Raw genomic sequence first — 26,226 nt, 5'->3', positions numbered from 1 at the left:
ACCAAAAAACTGAGATATTATGATTTTACTTGTCATCGAAATCAAACTCTGCTCCTCTTTGCAATGAATACTTTTACTTTGGATACCTGAGCTCATCTTACAGCCAATACTCATTACTTTTACTGACACAGCAGGCTGGACAGGTGTGGTTAAATGAGACTTTATCTAGTGGTCAGGCAACATATAGACATACAAAACAGTCAAAATCTGGTAATGAAAAACCAGAAAAGTCAGCAGGCAACAAAGCAGGTAAATGGACAAAGTACCTGAGTAACCTGAGAAAACTCACAGATGAGAGAAAAACACTGACTATACAGCACCAGTCAAAAGTTTAGACACACTCTCTCATTCAAGGGAAGGTGTGTCCAAACTTTTGACTAGTACTTTATATAGAGACAATGAAGCATTATTTAGTATGAAAAACACATCCTCTGTATGTTTGAAAGGTGGCAGGTAAACGTAGGTTGTTTACAGCTTCACAGTGAACAGTTGCTGTAGTTATCTTGGTAGCAAGTTTTCAAGATAGAAAAAATAATCAAAACATCCATAAAACAGCTCAAACCACTCTGCAGCACACTTCACGTCTCCACTGTCAGTCCATATGCTCTGTATGTTCTTAACACTCACAGTTTCACCAAAACACTGAACCTTTTGCACAGTTTATGTTATTCAGATGTTTTTACTCTCAACAACAAAATGTATTAAAATACAAAAAAGAGGATTATTTGCATTGTGATCTTTTTTAAATTTAATATCTCTGTACTTGGTTTGCTCCTCATTACATGTTGTTTTTCAGATGTTTGTTCAGCAGTGACTCTCAAAGTGAGTCCTGACAGAGTGCAGCACTTCACCTCTGACTCTGTCTCACTGAGCTGTGAAGGAAACTCTACTGAGTGGAGAGTGAGGAGGTTTTCTGAGGACCACTGCTGGTCATACTGTTCTAACTGGAGGTCAATGACTGGATCCACATGCAACATCAACAGTTCACAGCAGAGTGATGCAGTGTACTGGTGTGAGTCTGGATCAGGAGAGTTCAGCAATGCAGTCAACATTACTATACAGAGTATGTTTACATTACATTTTATTTTATTTTCATCTTGTATTTAAATTATTTTCAACATAGTGTCACTAACTACACTTCCTGTGTAGACAAACAAGTTATATTCCTAACCTTTTGATAGAAAAATTATGTTATATTATTGTTTCTTTAACAAAATTAAAAGCTCATTAAACTATATTTCCTTAAGATTATAATCAAGAAATATCATCCAATCAATTAAAAAATCAGACGTCCTCTGCACAACATTATAATTTAGTCATGTTCTTGTCAAACACAGGTAGTACAAAAGAATAAATAAATTATGAAAGGGCTTTCTTCATACCAAAAACTCATCTGTGGACAAAATTAAAGCTTCTTCATATTTATTTAAACAACCGGAAATTAATATTTTTCAGGTTTTCCACAGGTGGTCCACAGTTTTTTTGGTGTGCAGCAAGACCTTTCTTTATTCTTGATGATAAAATTAACATGTTGATTTAGTCAGAGGTGTATTTGTGTCAATAGCCATCCACCGTTTCTTTCATATGTACCTGTCAGCTCTAGAGCTAACTAGCCATAGCTAGTATATTTACAGTTACAAGACATGTATGTAATAAAGCTGAAATGTTGGGTCTTTGCTCAGCTACACTGATTCTGTGAGATAAATTAGTTCGAGAGAAATAAAGGCATATGTGTGATCTATTCTCATGGTTTTATGTCACCTTGTTCTAAAGGTCAGCAGCTGGTCTCTGACTGAAACTTCATATTCTTTGACTGTTTTACAGATGCAGATATTATCCTGGTGAGCCCTGTGCATCCTGTGACTGAAGGAGATTCTGTTATTCTTGGCTGCAAACTGAAGAGAGGAGAATTACTTTCCAACGTGTTTTTCTATCAAAATGACAAACTTATCCAAAATGATACCAGAGGGGAGCTGAATATCTCTGCAGTGTCAAAGACAGACGAAGGCTTCTACAAGTGTAAATACTCAGGAAAAGAATCAGTACAGAGTTGGATGTCAGTTAAGGGTGAGTAGGATTAAAACAATTCATGCATTTTCTTTTTTGTGAACTGTGTTGCTGTCTTAGAAAGAAATTTGGTCAAATACTTTACAGAATTAGAAATTCACAGGTTTAGTTTCAGCTGATTTCACATATTTGATTGTGTAAGAGAACTTGTTTTATACTGTAGATAAGGGCATAAAATTACAAAATTTAGCATATATCAAAATACAAATGTAAATGAATGATCAGTCAAAGGTATTTTTTTGAGCTGAATAAAGTTGCATCAGTGGTCATAACTCGCTGTGTAGCAATACATTCATGTTTATACATACTGTTAATTGTTTGTTTATTGTATGTACGCGTTTGTGCTTTCATACTTCTAGATTTGTTTATTATAAGATATGATATGTGGATACTTCTTTAAGACACACCGGCTTGCCCGGTCACCCCCCACGGGTTTACCTACAAAGCACCTGTGATGGCGTGTAATCTCTCATTATTTGACCCCCGCTTGAGTCAAGGTGCAATGTGTGACAGTCTGTGTTTTTGAAAGCAAAGTGTGTGAGAAGTGAAGAACAGTGTGCGCGTCGCAGCGTGAAGATGCTTATCTACATAAGTTGTAGCTGGGCGTCTGTCTAAGGGCAGCCTCCCTGGATTGATGTTCCCTTGCTTCCCGTTCCCTGCTCCAACATACTGCTTGTGGTTCATGAGCTAACACACATATTGGATTCCGTGCTGGGCTCAGCCTTCCAATCACCGCGGCAGTGGTTCCCCATACCGGCGTATTGCTTGCGGTTTCGTAAGCTGACGCCCTCGACGGTGTCTCTTGCTGAGCTCAGATACCTGAGTTGGCTGACAGCAAGTGTGAAGACTCGACTCCCCAGTCACGCCAGCATCTGGAAATTAATATTTTACAGATCCAAGATGTTTGGTCCACAGTTTTTTTTGGTGTGCAGCAAGACCTTTCTTTGTTCTGGATGATAAAATTAACATGCAGATTTAGTCAGGGGTGTTCTTGTGTCAATAACCATCCACCGTTTCTTTCATATGTACCTGTTAGCTCTAGAGCTAACTAGCCATAGATGGTATATTTATGGTTACAAGACATGTATGTAATAAAGCTGAAATGTTGGGTCTTTGCTCAGCTACACTGACTCTGTGAGATAAATTAGTTGCAGAAAAATAAAGGCATATGTGTGATCTATAGTGTTTAACTGTTTTACAGATACAGATATTATCCTGGTGAGCCCTGTGCATCCTGTGACTGAGGGAGATTCTGTTACTCTTGGCTGCAAACTGAAGACAGGAGAATTACTTTCCAACGTGTTTTTCTATCAAAATGACAAACTTATCCAAAATGATACCAGAGGGGAGCTGAATATCTCTGCAGTGTCAAAGTCAGACGAAGGCTTCTACAAGTGTAAATACTCAGGAAAAGAATCAGTACAGAGTTGGTTGTCAGTTAAGGGTGAGTAGGATTAAAACAATTCATGCATTTTCTTTCTTCTAAACTGTGTTGCTGTCTTAGAAAGAAATGTGATCAAATACTTTACAGAATTAGAAATTTACAGGTTTAGTTTCAGCTGATTTCACATATTGGATTAACATGTTTTCTACTTTACATAATTCAATAATTAAACATAACATTACAAAATCTGATATCTATAAAAATACAAATGAATGATGAATATTGTTTATTATCTATTACAGCAGTGTCCAGGCCTGACAGCTCTTCATCTCTTATACCATTAATTGTTGGGCTGGTTTGTGGAATTATTCTTATTATTCTCCTGCTCCTGTTGTATCGCTACAGACGATCCAAAGGTGAGACTTTTTCACTCTGATGTTAAATGTTTTATGTTTTTAATTATTCAAATACAAAGATGTATTCTGGTGTCATAATGTGAAATAGCAGAAAAAATATTTATAAAATAAAACCACATAACAATAAATATTTTTTTCACAGATTCACACTTTATCAGGTTGGTACAAAACTCTCTTCTCTCATTTTGAACATAACAGCAGTACCTTCAATGTTTCTTATTAAATTCATTGTATTTGCTTAATGTTTTAGGCCGATCCAGTCTGACAGCACCAATCAGGACCCTGCCGTGAATCACATGGTCAACCTGAATGAAACTCAACATAACGTATACTCCTCTCTTCTCCATGGTCAGTCTTCAAACTAATCCTGGTTAATATCATCATTTTTTGTTAACTCTGACTCTAACATTTCTATTACTCTTTCTAGATTCTAGCCATCTGATTTTTAATGAATATTAACCAAAAGCCACAATCCATTTGACAGGAAGTTGTTGTTGATCTCAGTAAATAAAGCAGTGGGTCAGTTTGTAGAACAGTCTCAAAGATTTGTCACATAACCTGTTGTTCTACCACATGCACAAAAGATCAGACTAGAACATTGTTTTATATTGTTGTAATTGAACCAAAACTACAAGACTTATGTCCAGAGTCCAGAAATATTATTGGCATTATGGCTTTAAGGCTTTATAGTCTTGGTTGTAACGTATTAAATATTACAGTCTACAAAGACATGAAAGCTTCTAAAACCTTTACAGTTTCTTGTTGTTGCATTTATCCACACTGTTAAAATCACATTTTTTTAAAAAAAATCTGAAGACTTTTGTTAAAAAGGTGATATTTTATTAGTATCATGCAATTGAAATGATTAATTTGACCTCGGCTTGATTTTCATTTTCTGCTCACAGGTGATGCTTCTGTCTATGAATCAATCAGAGGTTCAGAAGACACTGAAAATGGTACAGTATACACCTTAACATGGAGCAGTCTGAAATGCAATATTACATAATTTAAGGGAAAACAATTTACAAAACAATGTAACATTAAATTTCCTTTTCACAGATTCACGTTTTATCAGGTTGGTACAAAACTCTCTTCTCTCATTTTGAACATAACAGCAGTACCTTCAATGTGTCTTATTAAATTCATTGTATTTACTAAATGTTTTAGGCCGATCCAGTCTGACAGCACCAATCAGGACTCTGCTGCAAATCACATGGTCAACCTGAATGAAACTCAACATAACGTATACTCCTCTCTTCTCCATGGTCAGTCTTCAAACTAATCCTGATTAATTTTGTCATTTTTTCTTAACTGTAACCTCAACATTTCTATTACAGTCTACAAAGACAGTAAAGGCTCTAAAACATTTAAGATTCCCTGTATTTGCATTTATCCACAATATTTTAAAATCGAATTTAAATGGTTCACTTGATCTCAGCTTGATTTTCACTTTTTGCTCACAGGTGATGCTTCTGTCTATGAATCAATCAGAGGCTCTAAAGACCCTGAAAATGGTACAGTATACACCTTAACACGGAACAGTCTGAAATGCAAAATAAAATAATTTAAGAGAAAACAATTTACAAAACAAAACCATGTAACAACAAATATCATTTTCACAGATTCAGGCTTTATCAGGTTGGAATAAAACTCTCTTCTCTCAGAATGTGTAAAAGAATTTCTAAATGTTGATATTTGTGAATGTGTACAGGAAACTGAAAATGTGTATTCAAGATTTGTGAATGTATACACTAGGGCTGGACGATATCTCAAATTGATTTTATTCATTTAAATTCTTGTTTTTGGTCAATGTGTAAAATGTCTAAATCGTAAAATTGAGTTATTACAAAATGCATGAAAAGGTTATTTTTAGTCAAAAAGTAGATGGCAGCTACATTAGCTGTTTCGAGTCACAACAGTCTCGTAAACTGTGACATTATTAATTACACTACATGCACACCTGCCACAGCTGTCTCTGGCTATGTGACGGGGCGCCCGTGAACGCTCCGTCATGCCCTAACCGGCGTGCGTTTCTCTCTCTCTTGGCCGGAGAGAGAGCGCCGGTGCCGGGAGCGCACAGCGCGCAGCGCTCCCACTGTTCCTGCGGAGCCATGCTCCGGTGAAAACTGTTCCTTGCAGGCCCGCACTTGTGTCCCGCGGTCCTGCACTCCCACAAACTTTTCCCCACTGTCCGAACTCTTTTCTTCACGCTAGGCGTTCGAGGGTGCACACTCGGCGCTGACACGACACACACACATACACTTACCTGCTGCTGCCTCTGGTTGCCTCTGGGCATGGGCCAAACTGAGGCATTTCCTGGACACACTATAAATAGCGCTTGGTGGCGCGCTTAAGAGGGCCATGTGACCGTGGACTATACCAACATCGTATGGACTGATATTTTATGGTTTATTTTGGTTTGGGGGTATTCGGCCATAGCCATATGAAGGGCGATTAGTGCCATTTTTCCTTTATGCGAAATATATCATTGATTTTTGAATTTATGTTTGTTGTGATGTCAAATTTGAACGTAGGATACTATAATTTGTTAATTGGTTTGCCCGGGGGAGGGGCTAAGAATATATAAGGGGGAGCTCTGCTCATTGTTTTTTGGTTGGGTCTTTGGTCGTGGCTAAGTAACAATGTGGGTGACGAGCTGCCAGTAGGAAACCTGTCGTGTAAATATTTTTTTTTTGTTGTTAGGGTTTTTCCACTTCTGCACTGTAAATATTTTTGCCACTCTTGTTTGGGGAACTTGGTGTGAATAAAAATCACCACGCTGAAGTTTCTCGTCGTCTGAGCCATCATTGAAAGTGAACCCGCGACAGGCTATCTTGCAGTGAATTTAACAGTCACATCTATGAGAAGAACAGACTGAAAATGACTCTGCACACTGATCTGTGCTCTCGGTTTGTGTTAGTTGATGAGGTCTCATCTCTGGTTATGAGAGTTGAAGCACCTGAAGTTGAAGGAACAGTATCCAGATTCTACACTGTACAGTTTACTCTCCAGGTAGCTAACGCTAGCTAGCAGCAGTCTGCAGATATCAGGCTGATGTCTTGTAAAGAAACACAAACAGCAGCAACTAGTGATCTAATTTTTCTGCTCTATCTGTGCTCAAACTGATTATTAAACTAGATGCCTATGATCTACTTAGTTGAAGCATCTGGTGCTCACAGTCAATAGCTGTGTGGGATCACATGTATTTTATGCATAATGATTATAACAGCCTTGCAGGTGTTGCAGGTTTCTTATTGTTCTTGCTCAACTGTCTTAAATAAATATGATGTTTTAAGTCTGCATTATGAAGGCAAACAAAAATCAAGTAAAATAATGAAACAACCCAGAGATTGAAAAAAATAACGATTTTTTGTCCATATCACCCAGCCCTAGCATACACAGAGTTGTGAATGTGTAAAATCTGTGAGAAAAATGTATTTTAAGTATTTTGCCCCAAGAGTTGGGAAGTTACAACTCAGGTACACCTCTCCATTGGTTTTCTTTATACATGTGACTTTTGCTAGACTCCTGTCATGCCTGAGATCTGCAAATGTGTCAAAATTTTTGTCTGTAACACAGTGTGCCAACCAGTATTGAATTATTTGCAATATTAACTTGCAGACAAACATTCTGCAGGTTTCTTGTCAACAGATTGATGGTCATCACTGCTGCAAAACCTCTAACTAGCATTAACATTTTTCCTAATATCAATTACCTCATGTGTTCGCTGACTGTGACTGTCACAGCATGCAGTCAGTGAGGATTAGTCTGGTGCAGGTTACTCACTGAAAATATAGTTAAACATTAAAGGCTGCTGTCACTAACAAGACAAGTATAGTTTGTTGAAAATAACATGTTTGTTTCCTGCAGACTCTAATGTTACATCATATGAACTACATTTGTTTACAGCAGCAGGGTAGATTCTAGCAAAGTCCCAGCAATAAAATACAGAATAAAATGCATTGCAATGATGTTACCAACAAACAGAATATTTTATACATAACATTGCAGTTTATTTACCGTTGAAGTTGTCTCAGGGGAAACACTGCAACAATATTGTGCTAGCAGATTCTAGCGAGGCTAAAACATTACAGGTTGTCAGTTTGCACCATTAACGATGCTAAAGAGCTACTGGTCACTCACTAGATGGAAATTTGTGGAAAGTTGCTTGTTGTTATGGTAGTTGGGAACAGTACAGTGACTTTTACGGCTCCATTGCATCTTGCCTTGTTTTTTCAATTCCTCCCAGTGTGAGCCTGCGAGCCTCGGCCAAGTATGAAGAAAACCCTCACATTTGCAAATTTTAGTCAGGAATGTAGCAAAAGTCACATGTAAAGAGACAACTAATTACAGATGTACCTGAGTTGTATCTGATGACTTTCTGTTTCCAGCTCTTGGAGCAAAACTTTCAGTCATTAATAAAAGGCCATTTATTCTGAGTTTTTTGAATACATATTTACAGACTCACATATATAGATTTGTCTGCATATTCACAAGTGTCGATACACTTACAAATCTGAATACATAGTTGCAGATTGCTGTACATATTCACACATTTCAGTATGAATTTAGAGATTCTTTTACAGGTTTACAAATCTGATTATGCACACACTGCAAACACTATTGCTACAATAATACAGAAGAAAGACAAATTAATTAAGGTCTACACTCACCTGCAACTGTTACTGTCCAACATGTTGGTCTTGGACACAGTGTAATGTATGTGATGTGTTCTGTATTTGCAAAATTGTAGGTGTTTATAATTATTAATTTTTTTGAATGTTTTATGTTGGAATGTATGTTTATTTTACATTATGTGTGTTTGCAGTGCTGAAGAACAGTATTTATACATCAGTATGTATAATCAGTATCAGTATGTTTACTAAATTCTGTAAAAGCCATAATACTCTGCTGTGTGACTGCTTTGTGCACTGTGGGCATTACAATACTGTTATTCTTTTATTATCAGTGGAGACATTAACCCTGACAACCCTTCAGTACATTATCATTGTAAATTATGACATTACTGGAAAATGTTTCAGACTAATCTTCTCTTTTGGTTTTCTTCCAGGTCTGTAGAGAGATCTGTATCAACAAAACCAAAGGAATGGATGACAACATGAAGAACTACATCATTGTGTAGTTTATTTGCAGTTTTGTGTGCAATTGTGTACATCTGCTATCTAAATATCAAATGTGCTCAGTATTTTGTACAGTTAGTACAGTAGTGCAGCTTTAGTCAGTCAGCCTCTTCTTCAGTTTTTGATGGAACAGCTTTAATGACTATATGTGATGATCTGCTATCAAACAACATCCTGTTACACATGTTGTACAAGTTTTCCTGTCCTTTAATGAATGAATTCATAGATAATTTATTTTTACCTATTTGTTTTAAGTGTATGTATGTTAATGTCTGTTTTATAATCTTCCTTCTTAATTTGGTCATCCAGTAGCTGAGAGAGGAACAAAAACTTTGAACCGGGAAGTTTGGAGATTCTTATGTTCTTATGCAGATTGATTTATGCCCCTTGTTTCTGTTGGGTGATGAACCATCAGGTATATTTCTTTGATAAAAAAAAACATCTCAAAATGTGAACAACTGTAAACAAAGCTGATCAAAGATCCCTGTTTTACATTATAGGATGAACATCAGACAGCAGAGAGAGGGAGTAGGACACTGTAGGAAAATTAGTAAAATGGTCCTTTAAAATACTACAATAAGTGACTGAAAGCTGAATTCTGTAACCTCACATGTTGTCTCCCTCAATCTATAGCTAAGTAATATCTACTGTATTGTATTGTTATATCTAACCTCATCATATTAAACTATATTCAGAACAGTAAAGTCTGATTGACTAGTAACAGGTCACAGAAATGCAAATATAATATCTCTTAGTTGGAATTTTTTAAAGGATAAATGTGAACTGATGACAGTCAACATTTTGTAATAAGAGCTTCTCCAACTATACGTGCTAATTTTAATTTGTAGTGAACAACTGTGTGTATTCATTAAAAACATTACAGGTTTTAGCTTTGAAGCACATTTCCAAGTCTGTATTTCTGGGGCTCTACAGGAATATGTAACTTTTGCTATTATTATACATGAAAGTTTTCCTGTCTATTTACAAATGAATTTACCTGTGATGTATGTGCTTATTTTTTTTAGTCATCAGTAAACATTTTTTCAGCAGTAAACAGTCAGTGATGTTTTGATTGCTTTTTATATTTATATAAAATATACTTTATATATTTATGTAATTGAGTGAACTAGAGGTTACTATTTTGAAGCTATAGGAACATACAGGCGGAAAAAAGTATAAAAACTTTGGAAAAACATTTAGCTTTTGACCGGGGCCTCCTGATTTCAAGAATTGTTGCCATCTAATTGCACACTACCAAAGGTGTGAGTCCACATGTGTTTCTTAATATGAGCTGATCAGAGGGCAGACGCCAGAGAGAGTTGAGGAAGTAGAGAGGAGAGTGGTGCACTACAGATGCATATCTAATAATGAAAAACTAAACATCAAACAAGAAATGCAAGTTGAAATTAATGTCAACTGTTATTAATAGAAAGGTCAAACAATGAAGAGTCTCCCATTAAATAATGAATACAGAGGGAGAATAGTCATTAAATATGAAAAAAATGAACCTCCACACAAATTTAATACAACTCCATTTTTTTGAAGGTCTATTTCTAGTTTTCACCACTAGATGTCACTATTTCATTATTTGATGTGTGCCTTCATTATTTATTGCTGCCACATTCATTGTTCGATGTGATGATTTGTTATTTGATGTGTGCTGTGTGTCCGACCTGTCATCAAACCATCAAAGGCTCCACTCAATGCCTACAGAGCAGGAGTCCTGCAGGGGAGACTCTTGACCGACCGATGAAAATGAGGAAATAAAGTCTTTAGTTAAAGCCAAATGAAGCTTAGTGAAAGTTCAGTCGGGAAGACTATCTTTTGCATGCTCAGGTCATTAGTATTATTTCCCAAATCATCTGTCATTCCCATCCCTAAGGCGTTGGTGTCATCAGCTGTTCACATCACCTGATCACATCTGACCAATAGCAAGGTGACACACCTTTATTTGTCAGCCTATCATGATGCGGCTGTCTTTTAAAATATGTTGTCTCCTTCTCTACCTTAATGCTTTTATGCTGTCGTTTTGCATGCCCCACCACCTCCCCATCACCGCCAAGTCTTCGCAGATTCATCAGTGCATCTCCCCATCAACCTCATCAGCCTTATCAGCCTCAGCAGAAGTCATCGGCCACCATCACCAGTGTCTGGACTCCATGGAGGGATTTATCTTGCTGCTGCTCCCTGTAGAGTCTAAGCACCAAAAACTCTGGTCAACACTTAATCTTCAATATCATCTGTATAATAAACAATTATTTTTGCTGCATTCACTTGTCTCTCCTGATTGAAATTTACGCTGTCAGCCAGATGACATGTTTTACACCTGGTTGACAGCAGATGGCAGACTGAGGTGATAGGGAGAGTTCAAGATGTAAAACACAGTGAGAACTTTAATGTCAGATTTTCACAAGCTCACACCTCTGACTTTCTGTTGTATGATGTTTCAGATTGAGAAATAAATATTGACTGTCCACTTCCTCATGTCACCACCAGTTATAGTTGTATTCAAAAACAGTCAGATAAAAAAACATTTTGTAATTGCTATATTATATTCATATGCATTGCACTTGACTCAATTTCTACTACCTCCCAAAATATTTTCACTTGTTTTAGTTTTCTACTGTCTAAAAAACATGATTGCACATCCTGCACAGTATCAGACACCTCTTCTTTTCCGTGTATTGACACATCAGCTCTGGTGTGAATGTGACAACCACACCTCAAGTTCATGTTGCTATCAATGCAACACATATTTATGTGAAGAGAGAAACTGTTGGTTTGTTTTCGTCATGCTGATAAGCAGTGACTTGTTTTTTCTACTCAAGCTCTAGTTGTTAAGTAAACTGTGTAACACAATGGTGCAAAACGTGCAACAATTTATTTTTAATATATTTCATTTTTGATTTGTGTAGCCCGTCTACCCTCTATATTATGTAGATGGAGCCCTGAGTTCTTTATCCTAATTTCCTTTGTTATATTATCTCTGATTAATTTAATGTTTTTAGCTTGGGTCACTATGAAAATCCTATAGCCTACCTCTTGAATATAACTTATTTTGAGACCATAGTGTAACAAACAATTGAGTATGCTAGCCCTTTAACACAATAAAATACCACAATCTAATATAAGTTGGTATAGAGTATAAAGGCTATATAGCTTTTAACCTCTGAAATAATAAACACACTCAGAAACCATTTAAAATTAAAAGTAATAATTTCTTCCTTTAATTCTAAGGCAAAATTAAATGAAAATAATATTAAATTAAATACCAGGAGTCTTCACTGCTTTTGTTTCATAAGTCACACAGTAAATTTTCCCTTTTTAACTTTTCACCTTAAAAGTATTTGCTTTTACTTTTCCGCTGAATTGTTTTAGTGATCACACACACCAATTATTACCTATGCTAACCTATGCTATGCTGGTTGTTGTCTCTCGTTTCCAGATTGGAATAAATCCAGACGAAGCTACTTTGTCGAGCTGGGTTAGCTAGCAGCAGCCTACAGTCCGTTCACAGTGCTATCTCACCGCTCACTTCATTAACGAGCAGCCTCTTTCAAGTTGGCTACAGCGCAGCAGACTTCGGGTAGAAGTTATCTGTTACTTCCAAAACATATCCTCTTACAGATTATCGAGCTGACAATCTAAGACTCAGGTACATCTTTACTTTTTCCTGCACAACTTCGGATATCCATCAGAAAAACTGCTTTCTTCTCCGCTCCTCCAGTCTCTCTCCTCCTTCTCTCTCACTCCCCGTGTCTGCGTACACACACACGTCAGCCAAGTAACACACACAAACCTATTTGACCATATTCACCTCTCTAGAAAGATACCACTCTATTAAATAAGCAGCTTTTTATCAAAAGAAATACAATAAAAGACATGCATGCATTTTTAACATCCTTAACATGTTTACTCATGAACTTGACCTTTTTCAACACAATGAGAAATATGAATTTTAACCATACTCTTTTAACAAATTCTATTGATCTATTTCTCTATCACAGACAACTATTTATACATGCATATTTTTAACCGGGCTATGTTTGTTCTCTCTTTATGCATTTAATTTCTGAAAAACACAGGAAACTAAATGCATAAACACAGGAATGAGAACAGATAAATGACAGTAAACAGAAAAGCAACCTTTATAACCTAATACCAGAGGTTTGTAACATGGCTGTTCAGAAACGAGTTCTGACATTTGGCTTCTGTTTGAATGTGTGATGTAGACTCAGATTAACCACCATAATAACGGTCAAGCCAACCACGACAAAGGTAAGTAGTGCAGGCAGCAACAGTGGCCAGGAAGTGTAAACGTGTCAAAGTTTACTGCGGTCAAACTAACTGACATTGTCTGAGCTTTGTGTAAAAGGGAAGGAAACACAGGCAGGCTAAACTCAGATCTCACATTTATATGAAATGCAACTTCTCTCTTTCTCTTTCTGCTGCATTATTATTAAAGCAAAGTAGAAACATTTGTCAGACTCAGAGCAGCTGAGTGACAGAGTGTCAGTGCTGGATGTGAGGATGAGGTACACTTTGATCTGTGTGCTGGGATTATTCTGTAAGTACATGACTGACTTTCTCTGTTTGCATGTCACAGATTAAAGAACATGTTCCTGAATAGTCAGAATTACAGAGTATCACTGGTTGAACCAGTTTCTCTGAGAGCTTGAACAGAGCACGCTTATGGTTTTAACTACAGGGTTGTTTTATAGGCCAGATGTTGGTTGGTGACTTGGCTCAGTTTAGATTGAAGGACTGTGTTCAATTTACTGCTGGATGATTATTTTTGCATAATGTAAATGTGAATTGTTTCAGGTATTGTTATGTATTTGGGTGTTGAATTTCATGATTTACCTATTTCATTTTACATATTTCATTTTAAAGAAATTTTCTCTTACCTGTTTTAATTTATCAAACAATAGTTACCGCTGCTGAAACTCTATTTGCTTTTGTTTTTTGTTTTTTTGTGTGTGATTTTGACTTTCTGTCAGTTTGATTATATCTGATGAAGTTTCAATCTTTATTTTAGTGCTGAAAACACTCTTCTACGGACACTCTGAAGGTGACTAATTATTTTTATTTATATATTATACTGAAATATTTATCACTTATTTGTCATCCACTGTATTACTCTTAAGGCCCAAACGCACTGAAAGCGTGTGATGCGTCTTGAAGTACACTTATTTATTTTTAATGGCCAAACACGCACCAAAAGCGTTATTAGGCGCGTCAAACTGTCTTGATGCCTCAACTCCGACCTGTTTCGATTTTGGAGCGTCAAATGAGGACCAAGCGACCAGAGAGAGAGAGAGAGGGAGAGAGAGAGAGAGGAGAAGGAGGAAGAGGAGGAGGAGGAGGAGGAGACAGAGAGAGAGCGAGTGGTACTGAGAAAAAAGCCCGAATGAGAGAAATAAAACATTATATTCTGATTATTTCACGGCAGTCACGTTTTACAATTATTGCTTTTAGTGCTTTTTGGGCCTTTAATCACATCCCATTTTTGTGTTCATATTTTATCATGTATGTATCATTTTACTCCATGTATCAATACAAATTCTGAAATGACTTGATTTGTGCCCAAAGATTTAAAACAGCATTTTCCTCAAAATGCGTGTTTATGTAGGGAGACCAGATGTTGTGATGACTCTTGAGACACACAAGTATCTGAAGAAAACACATATGCAGCATTTAGAAAGACAAGTTGGAGTTTGATTATCAACATAAATGTGCAAACAGAGAGTCTAAATTCATTTGAGTCATACATGATTTTAAACAGGTGTTTCCTTTGTGTTATATAAAGATATAAATACATTTTTGATGGCTTGTCCATGACAGTCACTTATTCATTTTTTTGTTTTTCTAAACTTAGATAGACACAAGGTCACACTTAGAGCAGACAGGAAGACCATAAGAGGACGGCACAGTGTGTCACTGATCTGCAATGTAGAGGACAAAAATGTGATTTAGAATTTCTGTTTGAATGAAAGCAATGGGATTGTGATTAGAGTTTATAGATGATACATGAACGTCAAGTTTTATGTTTATGCAAAGGAGAAAAAGTGTAATGTCTTTGTTCTAAACTGAACAGCATATAGACCAAAGGCCAAACTGAGTGCTGACAACAGAGACATTCCAGTAGGGGGCAGAGTGACCCTGACCTGCTCTGTGGACCCATCATCATCTGGTTGGGAATACTACTGGTACAAAGACAAGAAAACATCTGAACTCCTGAACACACAAGATGCTGTTTTCCAATCAAATGGACAAATCAGTGTCTCACAGGGAGGACTCTACTGGTGCAGAGGAGGAAGAGAAGACCCAGTTTACTACACAGAGTACAGTGATTCAATCACGATCAACAAAATTGGTGAGTTTGACAATGAGATTTATTACACACAATGTGCTGAGTGCTGAGCAAGTGAATCTCTTTTCTGTTTTTACCTAACCTGTCACTAAACAAAAGAGAAGAACTGACGTCATATTGTTTGACTTCTGTGAACTAAAGTTTTAAATTTCAAGCAGATTTTGTCAAAAGGGTACGGGAGGCCGAGAGAGTTAAATGCACTGCAACTTCAGATTCACATGAAAATGTTGTAGAAAACACAAAAGCATGTGCAGAAAACACATATGCAGCATTTAGAAAGACAAGTTGGAGTTTGATTATCAACATAAATATGTGAAAACAGAGTCTAAATTCATTTGAACATTGAATTATATTTGAGACAGGCGTTTCCTTTGTGCTCTTTAGAAATATAAATACATTCTTGATGACATGTTCGTTACAGTGATTCAAAAATCATTTAACACAATGTTTCAGTTGAAATGGTTTTAGCTTGTTTCAGTCTAGATTTTAAATTGGTGAGGTGGCTTTTAGATTATTGTATTGATTATATTTTAAAATGATCAGTCAGTGATGGCAGGTAAGATTCTTTACTCCAGTGGCTCCCCCGAGTGGTGAGTCCTTTCTCAGCATGAGAACAGACACATCATTAAATTAGCTGACAGTACTGTGATCCTCAGTTTATTACTTGAGCAACTTTTTCCCCCTGGTACAAATCTTTTCTTCAGGTGAATGTTTATAAGAAATATGGCTGTGAACAAACTGTCCTGGAATGCAAATAAAATCTATTCACACAATTTTTCATTTCAGTCTATCTAAGTAAGATAACAGAAAATATTTTCTACCTCCAACAATGATGCAGCCTCCTATGAGCAGCTCAGTAACAAGTGGTTGCTTTTTAGTTTGGGAACAGAATTACTGAAACTGAGCCATCTGTGTGTGTGTGTGTGTGTGTGTGTGTGTGTGTGTGTGTGTGTGTGTGTGTGTGTGTGTGTGTGTGTGTGTGTGTGATTATACAATGTCTGTGTTGCCCTTTTATGAATCATCTGATCACAAAAGTTTTATGTCTCAATTTAAACTGCTGCCACTAATGTTTACTTGTCACTTTTCTTCCTGATGATTTTATTTCTTTAAGTCTTCTTTTGCCAACACGTTGCTTGATATGTTTTCATACTTCTGTTTTTTAACTGCTTTTGTTATTATGGCTGTTGACTTGTGTTTGCATTGTTTGTTAAACTGTGCTACAACAATCAACTTGTTGTAAAATGTTTTCTATCGGTATACTAATTAGATATTTTTATGTGAACAGTTCCAAATAAGGCCACTGTGATCCTGCAACCCAACTGGCGTCTGATATTCAGGGGTGAGACAGTCACTGTCAGATGTGAGATCCAGGGAGGTGGAGACACTAAGTGGACGTATGAATGGACACCAGACAACTTAATCACATCTCCAACACTCAGTGAACACAGGATCAACAGCAACAATTACTACAGTGGAGAATTCAAGTGTAGAGGAAGGAAGGACTCATATTCCTCGACAGAGTGGAGTGATGTCATCACATTGACAGTATTATGTAAGTTGGACATCTTTCATCCATAATGAACATGTTATGTTTTATATTGTTTTCATCTGTTTTTTTGTTCATCAATGCCATCTCATATCACTAATAACTAATAACTCAGTATATTTACTTAATTTAATTTATTTTATTTCTGATTATTTATTTTATTTCTAAGATTGATCTGTTAGTTTAATAGTGTTACATGTTGGCCTGGAGGCAGCCATTCAGGCTTTTGAGCTATTTCAAGAATGATTTCCCTGTAGTTCTTGTGCTGAAGTAAAAAACATTTTCTTCAGGCAAATCTCATTCCAACCATTTACTTGTTTTGTTTATTTGTTCTAATGTGAACATCAAGTAATCTCAAGGCCACAGTAACAGCAGAAAGGACATACCAGTCATACCAGTATATATTTCTGTTTTTATCCAAACTGTGTATATTTGGTGGGTACAGTTTCTAACAAGACTGTTGTAACACAGCAAACCAACTGGCCTCAGATATTCAGTGGTGAGTCAATCACTCTAAGATGTGAGATCAAAGATAGTGGAGACACTGAGTGGGAGTATGAATGGAAAACAACCAAAGAAGGTCCTCCAAAACAGTGAATACTGGAGTTTCAGTGCTACTTTTTAATAGTGTGGAAACTACAGGTGTAAAGATAAACAGAAAATAGACTTGTATTCAACAGAAAGAAGTGATCCCATCAGGTTGACAGTGTCGTGTAAGTTGGACTGTGTTTCATTAATCGTGAGAATATCATGTTTTTGAGTTTCCACCTATCAGTGTCTGAATAATTCAATAGAAAACATTTCTTTCCTCAATAATTAGTCAACCTCTCGGGACTGATCAGTAAAGAATTTTGCTTTTTTTTTGAAAGACAAGTCATCATTCAGTGTCCTGTAGCATTTGAAATATATTTAATTGATTAATTATTAACTGATGAATTAATTAAATGAATATCTTTGTATATATCTTCATTTAAACTAAATCACAAGGACATTAATTACCTTTTTAATGTCTTTGTTCTAAACTGAACAGCATATAGACCAAAGGCCAAACTGAGTGCTCACAACAGAGACATTCCAGTAGGGGGCAGTGTGACCCTGACCTGCTCTGTGGACCCATCATCATCTGGTTGGAAATACTACTGGTACAAAGGCAAGAAAACCTCTGAACCCCTGAACACACAAGATGCTGTTTTCCAATCAACTGGACAAATCAGTGTCTCACGGGGAGGACTCTACTGGTGCAGAGGAGGGAGAGGAAACCCAGTTTACTACACAGAGTACAGTGATTCAATCACTATCAACAAATATGGTGAGTTTGACAATGAGATTTATTACACACAATGTGCTGAGTGCTGAGCAAGTGAATCTCTTTTCTGTTTTTACCTAACCTGTCACTAAACAAAAAAGATGAACTGAGGTCATATTGTTTGACTTCTGTGAACTAAAGTTTTAAATTTCAAGCAGATTTTGTCAAAAGGGTACATGAGGCCGAGAGAGTTAAATGCACTGCAACTTAAGATTCACATGAAAATGTTGTAGAAAACACAAAAGCATGTGAAGAAAATACATATGCAGCATTTAGAAAGACAAGTTGGAGTTTGATTATCAACATAAACATGTGAAAACAGAGTCTAAATTCATTTGAACATTGAATTATATTTGAGACGGGCGTTTCCTTTGTGTGCTTTAAAAATATAAATACATTCTTGATGACATGTTCATTACAGTGATTCAAAAATCATTTGATACAATGTTTCAGCTGAAATGGTTTTAGCTTGTTTTAGTCTAGATTTTAAATTGGTGAGGTGGCTTTTAGATTATTTTATTGAGTATATTTTAAAATGATCAGAGTCAGTGATGGCAGGTAAGATTCTTTACTCCAGTGGCTCCCCCGAGTGGTGAGTCCTTTCTCAGCATGAGAACAGACACATCATTAAATTAGCTGACAGTACTGTGATCCTCAGTTTATTACTTGACCAACTTTTTCCCCCCTGATACAAATCTTTTCTTCAGGTGAATGTTTATAAGAAATATGGCTGTGAACAAACTGTCCTGGAATGCAAATAAAATCTATTCACACAATTTTTCATTTCAGTCTATCTAAGTAAGATAACAGAAAATATTTTCTACCTCCAACAATGATGCAGCCTCCTATGAGCAGCTCAGTAACAAGTGGTTGCTTTTTAGTTTGGGAACAGAATTACTGAAACTTAGCCACCTGTGTGTGTGTGTGTGTGTGTGAGTGTGTGTGTGTGTGTGTGTGTGTGTGTGTGTGTGTGTGTGTGTGTGTGTGTGTGTGTGTGTGTGTGTATTTGTGTGTGTGATTATACAATGTCCGTGTTGCTCTTTTATGAATCTTTCCATTTTGGCAAATCATCTGATCACAAAGGTTTTATGTCTCTTTAAATTGCTGCCACTAATGTTTACTTGTCACTTTTCTTCCTGATGATTTTATGGCGTTAAATCTTCTTTTGCAAACATGTTGCTTGATATGTTTTCATACTTCTATTTTTTTCAACTGCTTTTGTTATTATGGCTGTTGAGTTGTGTTTGCATTGTTTGTTAAACTGTGCTACAACAATCAACTTGTTGTAAATGTTTTTCTTCATTTTACATTTCCATTAGTATCCTAATTAGATATTTTTTATGTGAACAGTTCCAAATAAGGCCACTGTGATCCTGCAACCCAACTGGCCTCTGATATACAGGGGTGAGAGAGTCACTGTCAGATGTGAGATCCAGGGAGGTGGAGACACTGAGTGGACGTATGAATGGACACCAGACAACTTAATCACATCTCCAACACTCAGTGAACACAGGATCAACAGCAACAATTACTACAGTGGAGAATTCAAGTGTAGAGGAAGGAAGGACTCATATTCCTCGACAGAGTGGAGTGATGTCATCACATTGACAGTATTATGTAAGTTGGACATCTTTCATCCATAATGAACATGTTATGTTTTATATTGTTTTCATCTGTTGTTGTGTTCATCAATGCCATCTCATATCACTTACTCAGCTACCTAATAAGTCAGTATATTTATTTAATTTAATTAATTTTATTTCTGATTATTTATTTTATTTTTAAGATTGATCTGTTAGTTTAATAGTGTTACATGTTGGCCTGGAGGCAGCCATTCAGGCTTTTGAGCTATTTCAAGAATGATTTCACTCTAGTACTTGTACTCTTCTGTATTCTTAACAATATAATGAAGGAAAAACATTTTCCTCGAGCAAATCCCATTCCAACCATTTACTTGTTTTGTTTATTTGTTCTAATGTGAACATCAAGTAATCTCAAGGCCACAGTGACAGCAGAAAGGACATACCAGTCATACCAGTATATATTTCTGTTTTTATCCAAACTGTGTATATTTGGTGGGTACAGTTTCTAACAAGACTGTTGTAACACAGCAAACCAACTGGCCTCAGATATTCAGTGGTGAGTCAATCACTCTAAGATGTGAGATCAAAGATAGTGGAGACACTGAGTGGGAGTATGAATGGAAACAACCAAAGAAAAACCTCCAAAACAGTGAATACTGGAGTTTCAGTGCTACTTTTTAATACTGTGGAAACTACAGGTGTAAGGATAAACAGAAAATAGATTTGTATTCAACAGAAAGAAGTGATCATGTAAGTTGGACTGTGTTTCATCAACTGTGAGAATATCATGTTTTTGAGTTTCCACCTATCTGTGTCTGAATAATTCAATAGAAAATATTTATTTCCTCAATAATTAGTCAACCTCTCAGGACTGATCAGTAAAGAATTGTGTTTGTTTTTTAAAACAAGGAGTTTATGAACATAAACATTTTCAAACAGAGAGTCTAAATTCATTTGAACATTGAGTTATACATAATTTGAGACAGATGTTTCCTTTGTGTTCTGTAAAAATGTAAATACATTCTTGATGACATGTTCATTACAGTAATTTCTTTGTTTTATTGTTTTTCTAAACTTAACAGCACGTAGACGCAAGATTACACTGAGAGCAGACAGGAACAACATACCAGTACAGGGAGGTGTGACTCTGACCTGCGATGTGGAGGACTCTACTGGCTGGAAATATGACTGGTACAGACGTACCTCTAAAAATTCCCAAGTAACTCGTCCTCAGATAGCAGAAAGTGATGAATCAGACAGTATCAGTATCTCACAGGGAGGCATTTACACCTGCAGAGGATGGAGAACAGAACCAGATGTCATCACACCTGAAAGTGATGAAGTCACCATCGAGGAAACAGGTGAGTTAAGTCATTTGTTCTGAAATAAAACAACTTATATTCTTTAAATTAAATTCTTAAACAGTGTCTGAAGTGTGGAAGAGAAGCATATGTGGTAACAAGAACCATAATGAATGGATGATTTAGTCCAGTACCTCTGGACTAAATCCAGAGCTTAGCTCTCTGAAGGAAGTTTGAAAATGTCTGAAATCCTTTATCATGGTAATAATACAACATTTGTTTGACACTTCAGTTTATTTACAGACACAATAAAGGAGTTGAGGGTTCTTCACTAATGCTGCTCAGTTTTACTTATAAATGTTTTGAAAACACATGACTGCTTAATGCAGTATTATTTGTGGACTTTTCCTTGACATTGAATATCATTTAACTCAATGTTTCAGCTGAAATGGTTTTAGCTTGTTTCAGTCTAGATTTTAAATTGGTGAGGTGGCTTTTAGATTATTTTATTGATTATATTTTAAAATGATCAGAGTCAGTGATGGCAGGTAAGATTCTTTAATCCAGTGGCTCCCCCGAGTGGTGAGTCCTTTCTCTGCATGAGAACAGACACATCATTAAATTAGCTGACAGTACTGTGATCCTCAGTTTATTACTTGACCAACTTTTTTCCCCTGATACAAATCTTTTCTTCAGGTGAATGTTTATAAGAAATATGGCTGTGAACAAACTGTCCTGGAATGCAAATAACATCTATTCACACCAAATCTCAACAACATCTGTTTTTATTGTATTAACTTGAATTCTTAATGCTGAATAAAAGTTTCTCATTCTTGTTCATAAAAAATTGCATTTAATACTTATTTTTTAAAAATTTCCAGTAATCTTCCTGCTTGGTAACCTAGACAGCAAAGATGCAACTACATTGGATTATTAAACTGTTCCCCAAAATGACTGATGTTGAACAGTCAAGTCTCTCTGCACTGTGAGATAAATGCATCCTGTAAAAGTTTAGGTTCAGGTGTTCTGGAGGACTGTTGTCCTCAGTAAGACCTGTTTATCTGACAAACATGTGACTGCAAAGCTCTTTTCATACTATTTGATTTATATCTGTTTTTTAATGCTTTTGATGTTGCCTTGTATATTATATTTCTTCATTTTTCTCTCTTGTATATTTCTAGTTGTGTCTAACTGTATATTTTTGGTTTGAACAGTTTCCAACAAGGCTGTTGTGACTCTGCAACCCAACTGGCCTCTGATATACAGTGGTGAGACAATCACTGTCAGATGTGAGATCCAGGAAGGTGCAGACACTCGATGGGAATATGAATGGAGACCAAACATCTTAAACACACTTCCTAAACACAATGAATACAAGATTAGCAGTGCTTCTGTTTCCTACAATGGAGAATACAGATGTAAGGGTAGAAAGAACTTGTATTCCTCAACAGAGTGGAGTGATGCCATCACATTGACAGTATCACGTAAGTCAAACCATCTGTCATTCATATAAAAATGGCTTGTTTTTCATTTCAGTCTGTCTAAGTAAGATAACAGAAAATATTTTCTCCCTCCAACAATGATGCAGCCTCCTATGAGCAGCTCAGTAACAAGTGGTTGCTTTTTAGTTTGAGAGCAGAATTACTGAAACTGAGCTGCTGAAAATGATATAAATGTTTCAGGTCTGTTGTGTAACAATAGAGTGAAAAAGTTCTAGGGCAAATCCCATCTCAATTGGTCTAGTTGTTGTTTTGTTTTTTACTCTCAGCAAATAAACCCACAGCACTGACCACAATTCATTTGACTTTGCTGTCGGCCTCCCGACTCATTAGAAAAAAGAAGAGAGAAAAAGAGAGAGAACAGCTGAAAGCACCAGGAGAGAGAGAGATTAAGAGAGAGAGAGAGAGAGAGAGGCTGTGGTTGAGCGAGCAAGAGAGTGAATGAAGAGAGGGAGCGCCGGTTGTGAGAAAGCTGGTGAATCAGATAAAAAAAAAAGGTATTTTCTGATTGTTTCACAGCAGTGACATTGTTGTGCACAAATAAACACGCCAACAACTCCACACACCTCCGCTTGACCCTGCGGCTGAACGCAGCACCGCCTGATTTGGCCTGAATAGGCTATTGGTGGCAGCAGGTGCTAACAGGCTAAGCTAACAGTGTGTCAGTGGCTTTACAATAGCAGCGGTCCGGATGGAGGAGCTTCTAACCAGCCTGAGAAAACTACAACTGTGGGTTCCAAAAGGAAGTAAAACTACAACTGTAGGTCCTTGTAACGCGTAACACTTCAATTTTACGTATAAAAAATGAAGTTCAAGCGACCATCTCGCCATTCTTACACAGGTTTAACCATAGGGACGTTATGATGGAGGTGACATTTTTTCAAACATGTGGGCGCTGTGCCATGCGGCTACTATAATACTGTATGCAGCTACTATAGTAAAACGTACGGGTGCTGGTGTATAAATTAACCGTCATTTTATCCAAAAGTCGTAAAGAAAGCAAGGGGAGTACATTTAATAGAGCCCGGGAGGGCGGGAGTGGATGAGCCCAGTTAAGGAGTACCCGCCCGTACGGGACGCTCTAAGAAGTAAAGCGAACATGCCCGCAAGAAGGCAGGGATCATTTCATTGACCAACACTACACGTGGTTTATTGGTTGGGGGATTTTGACAGGGTTATTAAGAGCAGAGACGAAATCTGAAAGCAGTTCAATGAGCGCACAGAAACAGCCTGAGTGAGAGGAGAAGAGCTGAAGCTGCAGCGCGGGAAAACTGTGCAAGGAACATTATATTTGAGTGCAAGCACACAGTTTGAGCAGAAACAGAGCAAATCTAAGCGCAAGCAGAGGCTATTTGAGTGCGAGGGCAGGGTTTTAGGGACTATATTACAAAATTTGAAAGTGAAATCAATAAATCTTGCTCTCAAATTGATATACCACGCTCTTGAATAAAGATAGGAACAAAGCTCCATACTTTGCACCAGTGTTACCAACTAGCTCTCAACTTTATTTTGAGAAACATGCCACCACATGATCACCACAACTATTCTGATGTTAATAAAGAAACAACAACAACAAATAGAAGCAAACAAAAACAGTGCACTAATTAAACATCAACTGTACCTCGTTAGTTAGTTCTGCAGTAACTCCTGTCATCGGCCAAGGAGAGTCATATATCACATGCTCTGTTTGTTTCTTCCATATGATGGTATTAGCTAAATGATTTGATTGATGGTAAAGTCTTTTCTAAGGGAAATATCAAGAATGATTTCCCTGTAGTTCTTGTGCTGAAGTAAAAACATTTTCTTTGGGCAAATCCCATTCCAACCATTTACTTGTTTTGTATTTTGTTCTAATGTGAACAGCAAGTAATCTCAAGGCCACAGTAACAGCAGAAAGGACAGTCATAGCAGTATATATTTCTGTTTTTATCCAAACTGTGTATATTTGGTGGGTACGGTTTCTAACAAGACTGTTGTAACACAGCAAACCAACTGGCCTCAGATATTCAGTGGTGAGTCAATCACTCTAAGATGTGAGATCAAAGATAGTGTAGACACTGAGTGGGAGTATGAATGGAAAACAACCAAAGAAAAACCTCCAAAACATAATAAATACTGGAGTTTCAGTGCTACTTTTTACAGTAGATAAGTACTGTTGTATGGGTGAACATAAAATAGACCTTTAGTCCTCAACAGAAAGAAGTGATCTCATCAGGTTGACAGTGTCATGTAAGTTGGACTGTGTTTCATCAATTGTGGGAATATCATGTTTTTGAGTTTCCACCTATCAGTGTCTGAATAATTCAATAGAAAATATTTATTTCCTCAAGAATTAGTCAACTTCTCAGGATTGATCAGTAAATAACTGTGTTTGTTTTTGAAGACAAGCCATCATTCAGTGTCCTGTAGCATTTGAAATATACTTAATTGATTCATTATTAACAGATTAAAGAGAATATAAAACAATGACTCATGGTGCAGATCAAAGTGATTAAATCAATATTTTCTGTGTGCTTGGGACTCCCATCAAGATTACATTAAATTCATTATGTTCTCAACTAAGTTATTTAAATTGGACTAAATCACAGGGACAATAATTACATTTTAATGTCTTTGTTCTAAACTGAACAGCATATAAACCAAAGGCCAAACTGAGTGCTGACAGCAGAGACTTTCCAGTAGGGGGCAGTGTGACCCTGACCTGCTCTGTGGACCCATCATCATCTGGTTGGAAATATTACTGGTACAAAGATGAGAAAACCTCTGAACCCCTGAACACACAAGATGCTGTTTCCCTTTTAACTGGACAAGTCAGTGTCTCACAGGGAGGACTCTACTGGTGCAGAGGAGGGAGAGGAAACCCACTTTACTACACAGAGTACAGTGATTCAATCAGAATCAACAAAATTGGTGAGTTTGATTCACACTCACAGTTTCACCAAAACACTTTTGCACAGTTTATGTTATTCAGATGTTTTATTCTCAATAATTAACAGTATTAAATGTACAAAAAAGAGGATTATTTGTGTTGTGATTCTAAATTTAATATCTCTGTACTTGGTTTGCTCCTCATTACATGTTGTTTTTCAGATGTTCATTCAGCAGTGACTCTCAAAGTGAGTCCTGACAGAGTGCAGCACTTCATCTATGACTCTGTCTCACTGAGCTGTGAAGGAAACTTTACTAAGTGGAGAGTGAGGAGGTTTCCTGAGGACCACTACTGGTCCTACTGTTCTAACTGGAGGTCAATGACTGGATCCACATGCAACATCGACAGTTCACAGCAGAGTGATGCAGTGTACTGGTGTGAGTCTGGATCAGGAGAGTTCAGCAATGCAGTCAACATCACTATACAGAGTATGTTTACATTACATTTTATTTTATTTTCATCTTGTATTTAAATTATTTTCAACATGGTGTCACTAACTACACTTCCTGTGTAGACAAACAAGTTATATGCCGGACCTTTTGATAGAAACATTATGTTATATTATTGTTTCTTTAAAAAAATTAAAAGCTGATTTAACTATATTTCCTTAATATTATCATAAAGAAACATCATCCAATCAATTAGAAAATCAGACGTCCTCTGCACAACATTATAATTTAG

The 26,226-nt window shown here is 36.7% G+C and overlaps 1 protein-coding gene across 1 annotated transcript in view; it reads left to right on the top strand.

Annotated features, from left to right (window-relative positions):
- LOC122974480 overlaps nucleotides 1-26,226 on the top strand; it is a 345,451-nt gene that overhangs the window by 292,837 nt on the left and 26,388 nt on the right. Inside the window, exons 68-70 of the mRNA XM_044342515.1 lie at nucleotides 4,010-4,025; nucleotides 5,035-5,132; nucleotides 5,331-5,381. Of these exons, the coding sequence (XP_044198450.1) occupies nucleotides 4,010-4,025; nucleotides 5,035-5,132; nucleotides 5,331-5,381 (165 nt within the window). The remainder of the gene's footprint in view (nucleotides 1-4,009; nucleotides 4,026-5,034; nucleotides 5,133-5,330; nucleotides 5,382-26,226) is intronic.

The sequence above is a fragment of the Thunnus albacares genome, chromosome 22 (assembly GCF_914725855.1).
Source record: "Thunnus albacares chromosome 22, fThuAlb1.1, whole genome shotgun sequence".
In the NCBI taxonomy this organism is placed as follows: domain Eukaryota; kingdom Metazoa; phylum Chordata; class Actinopteri; order Scombriformes; family Scombridae; genus Thunnus; species Thunnus albacares.
Note: the sequence above shows the minus strand (reverse complement) of the source record. Positions and strands in the feature narration are given on the sequence as shown.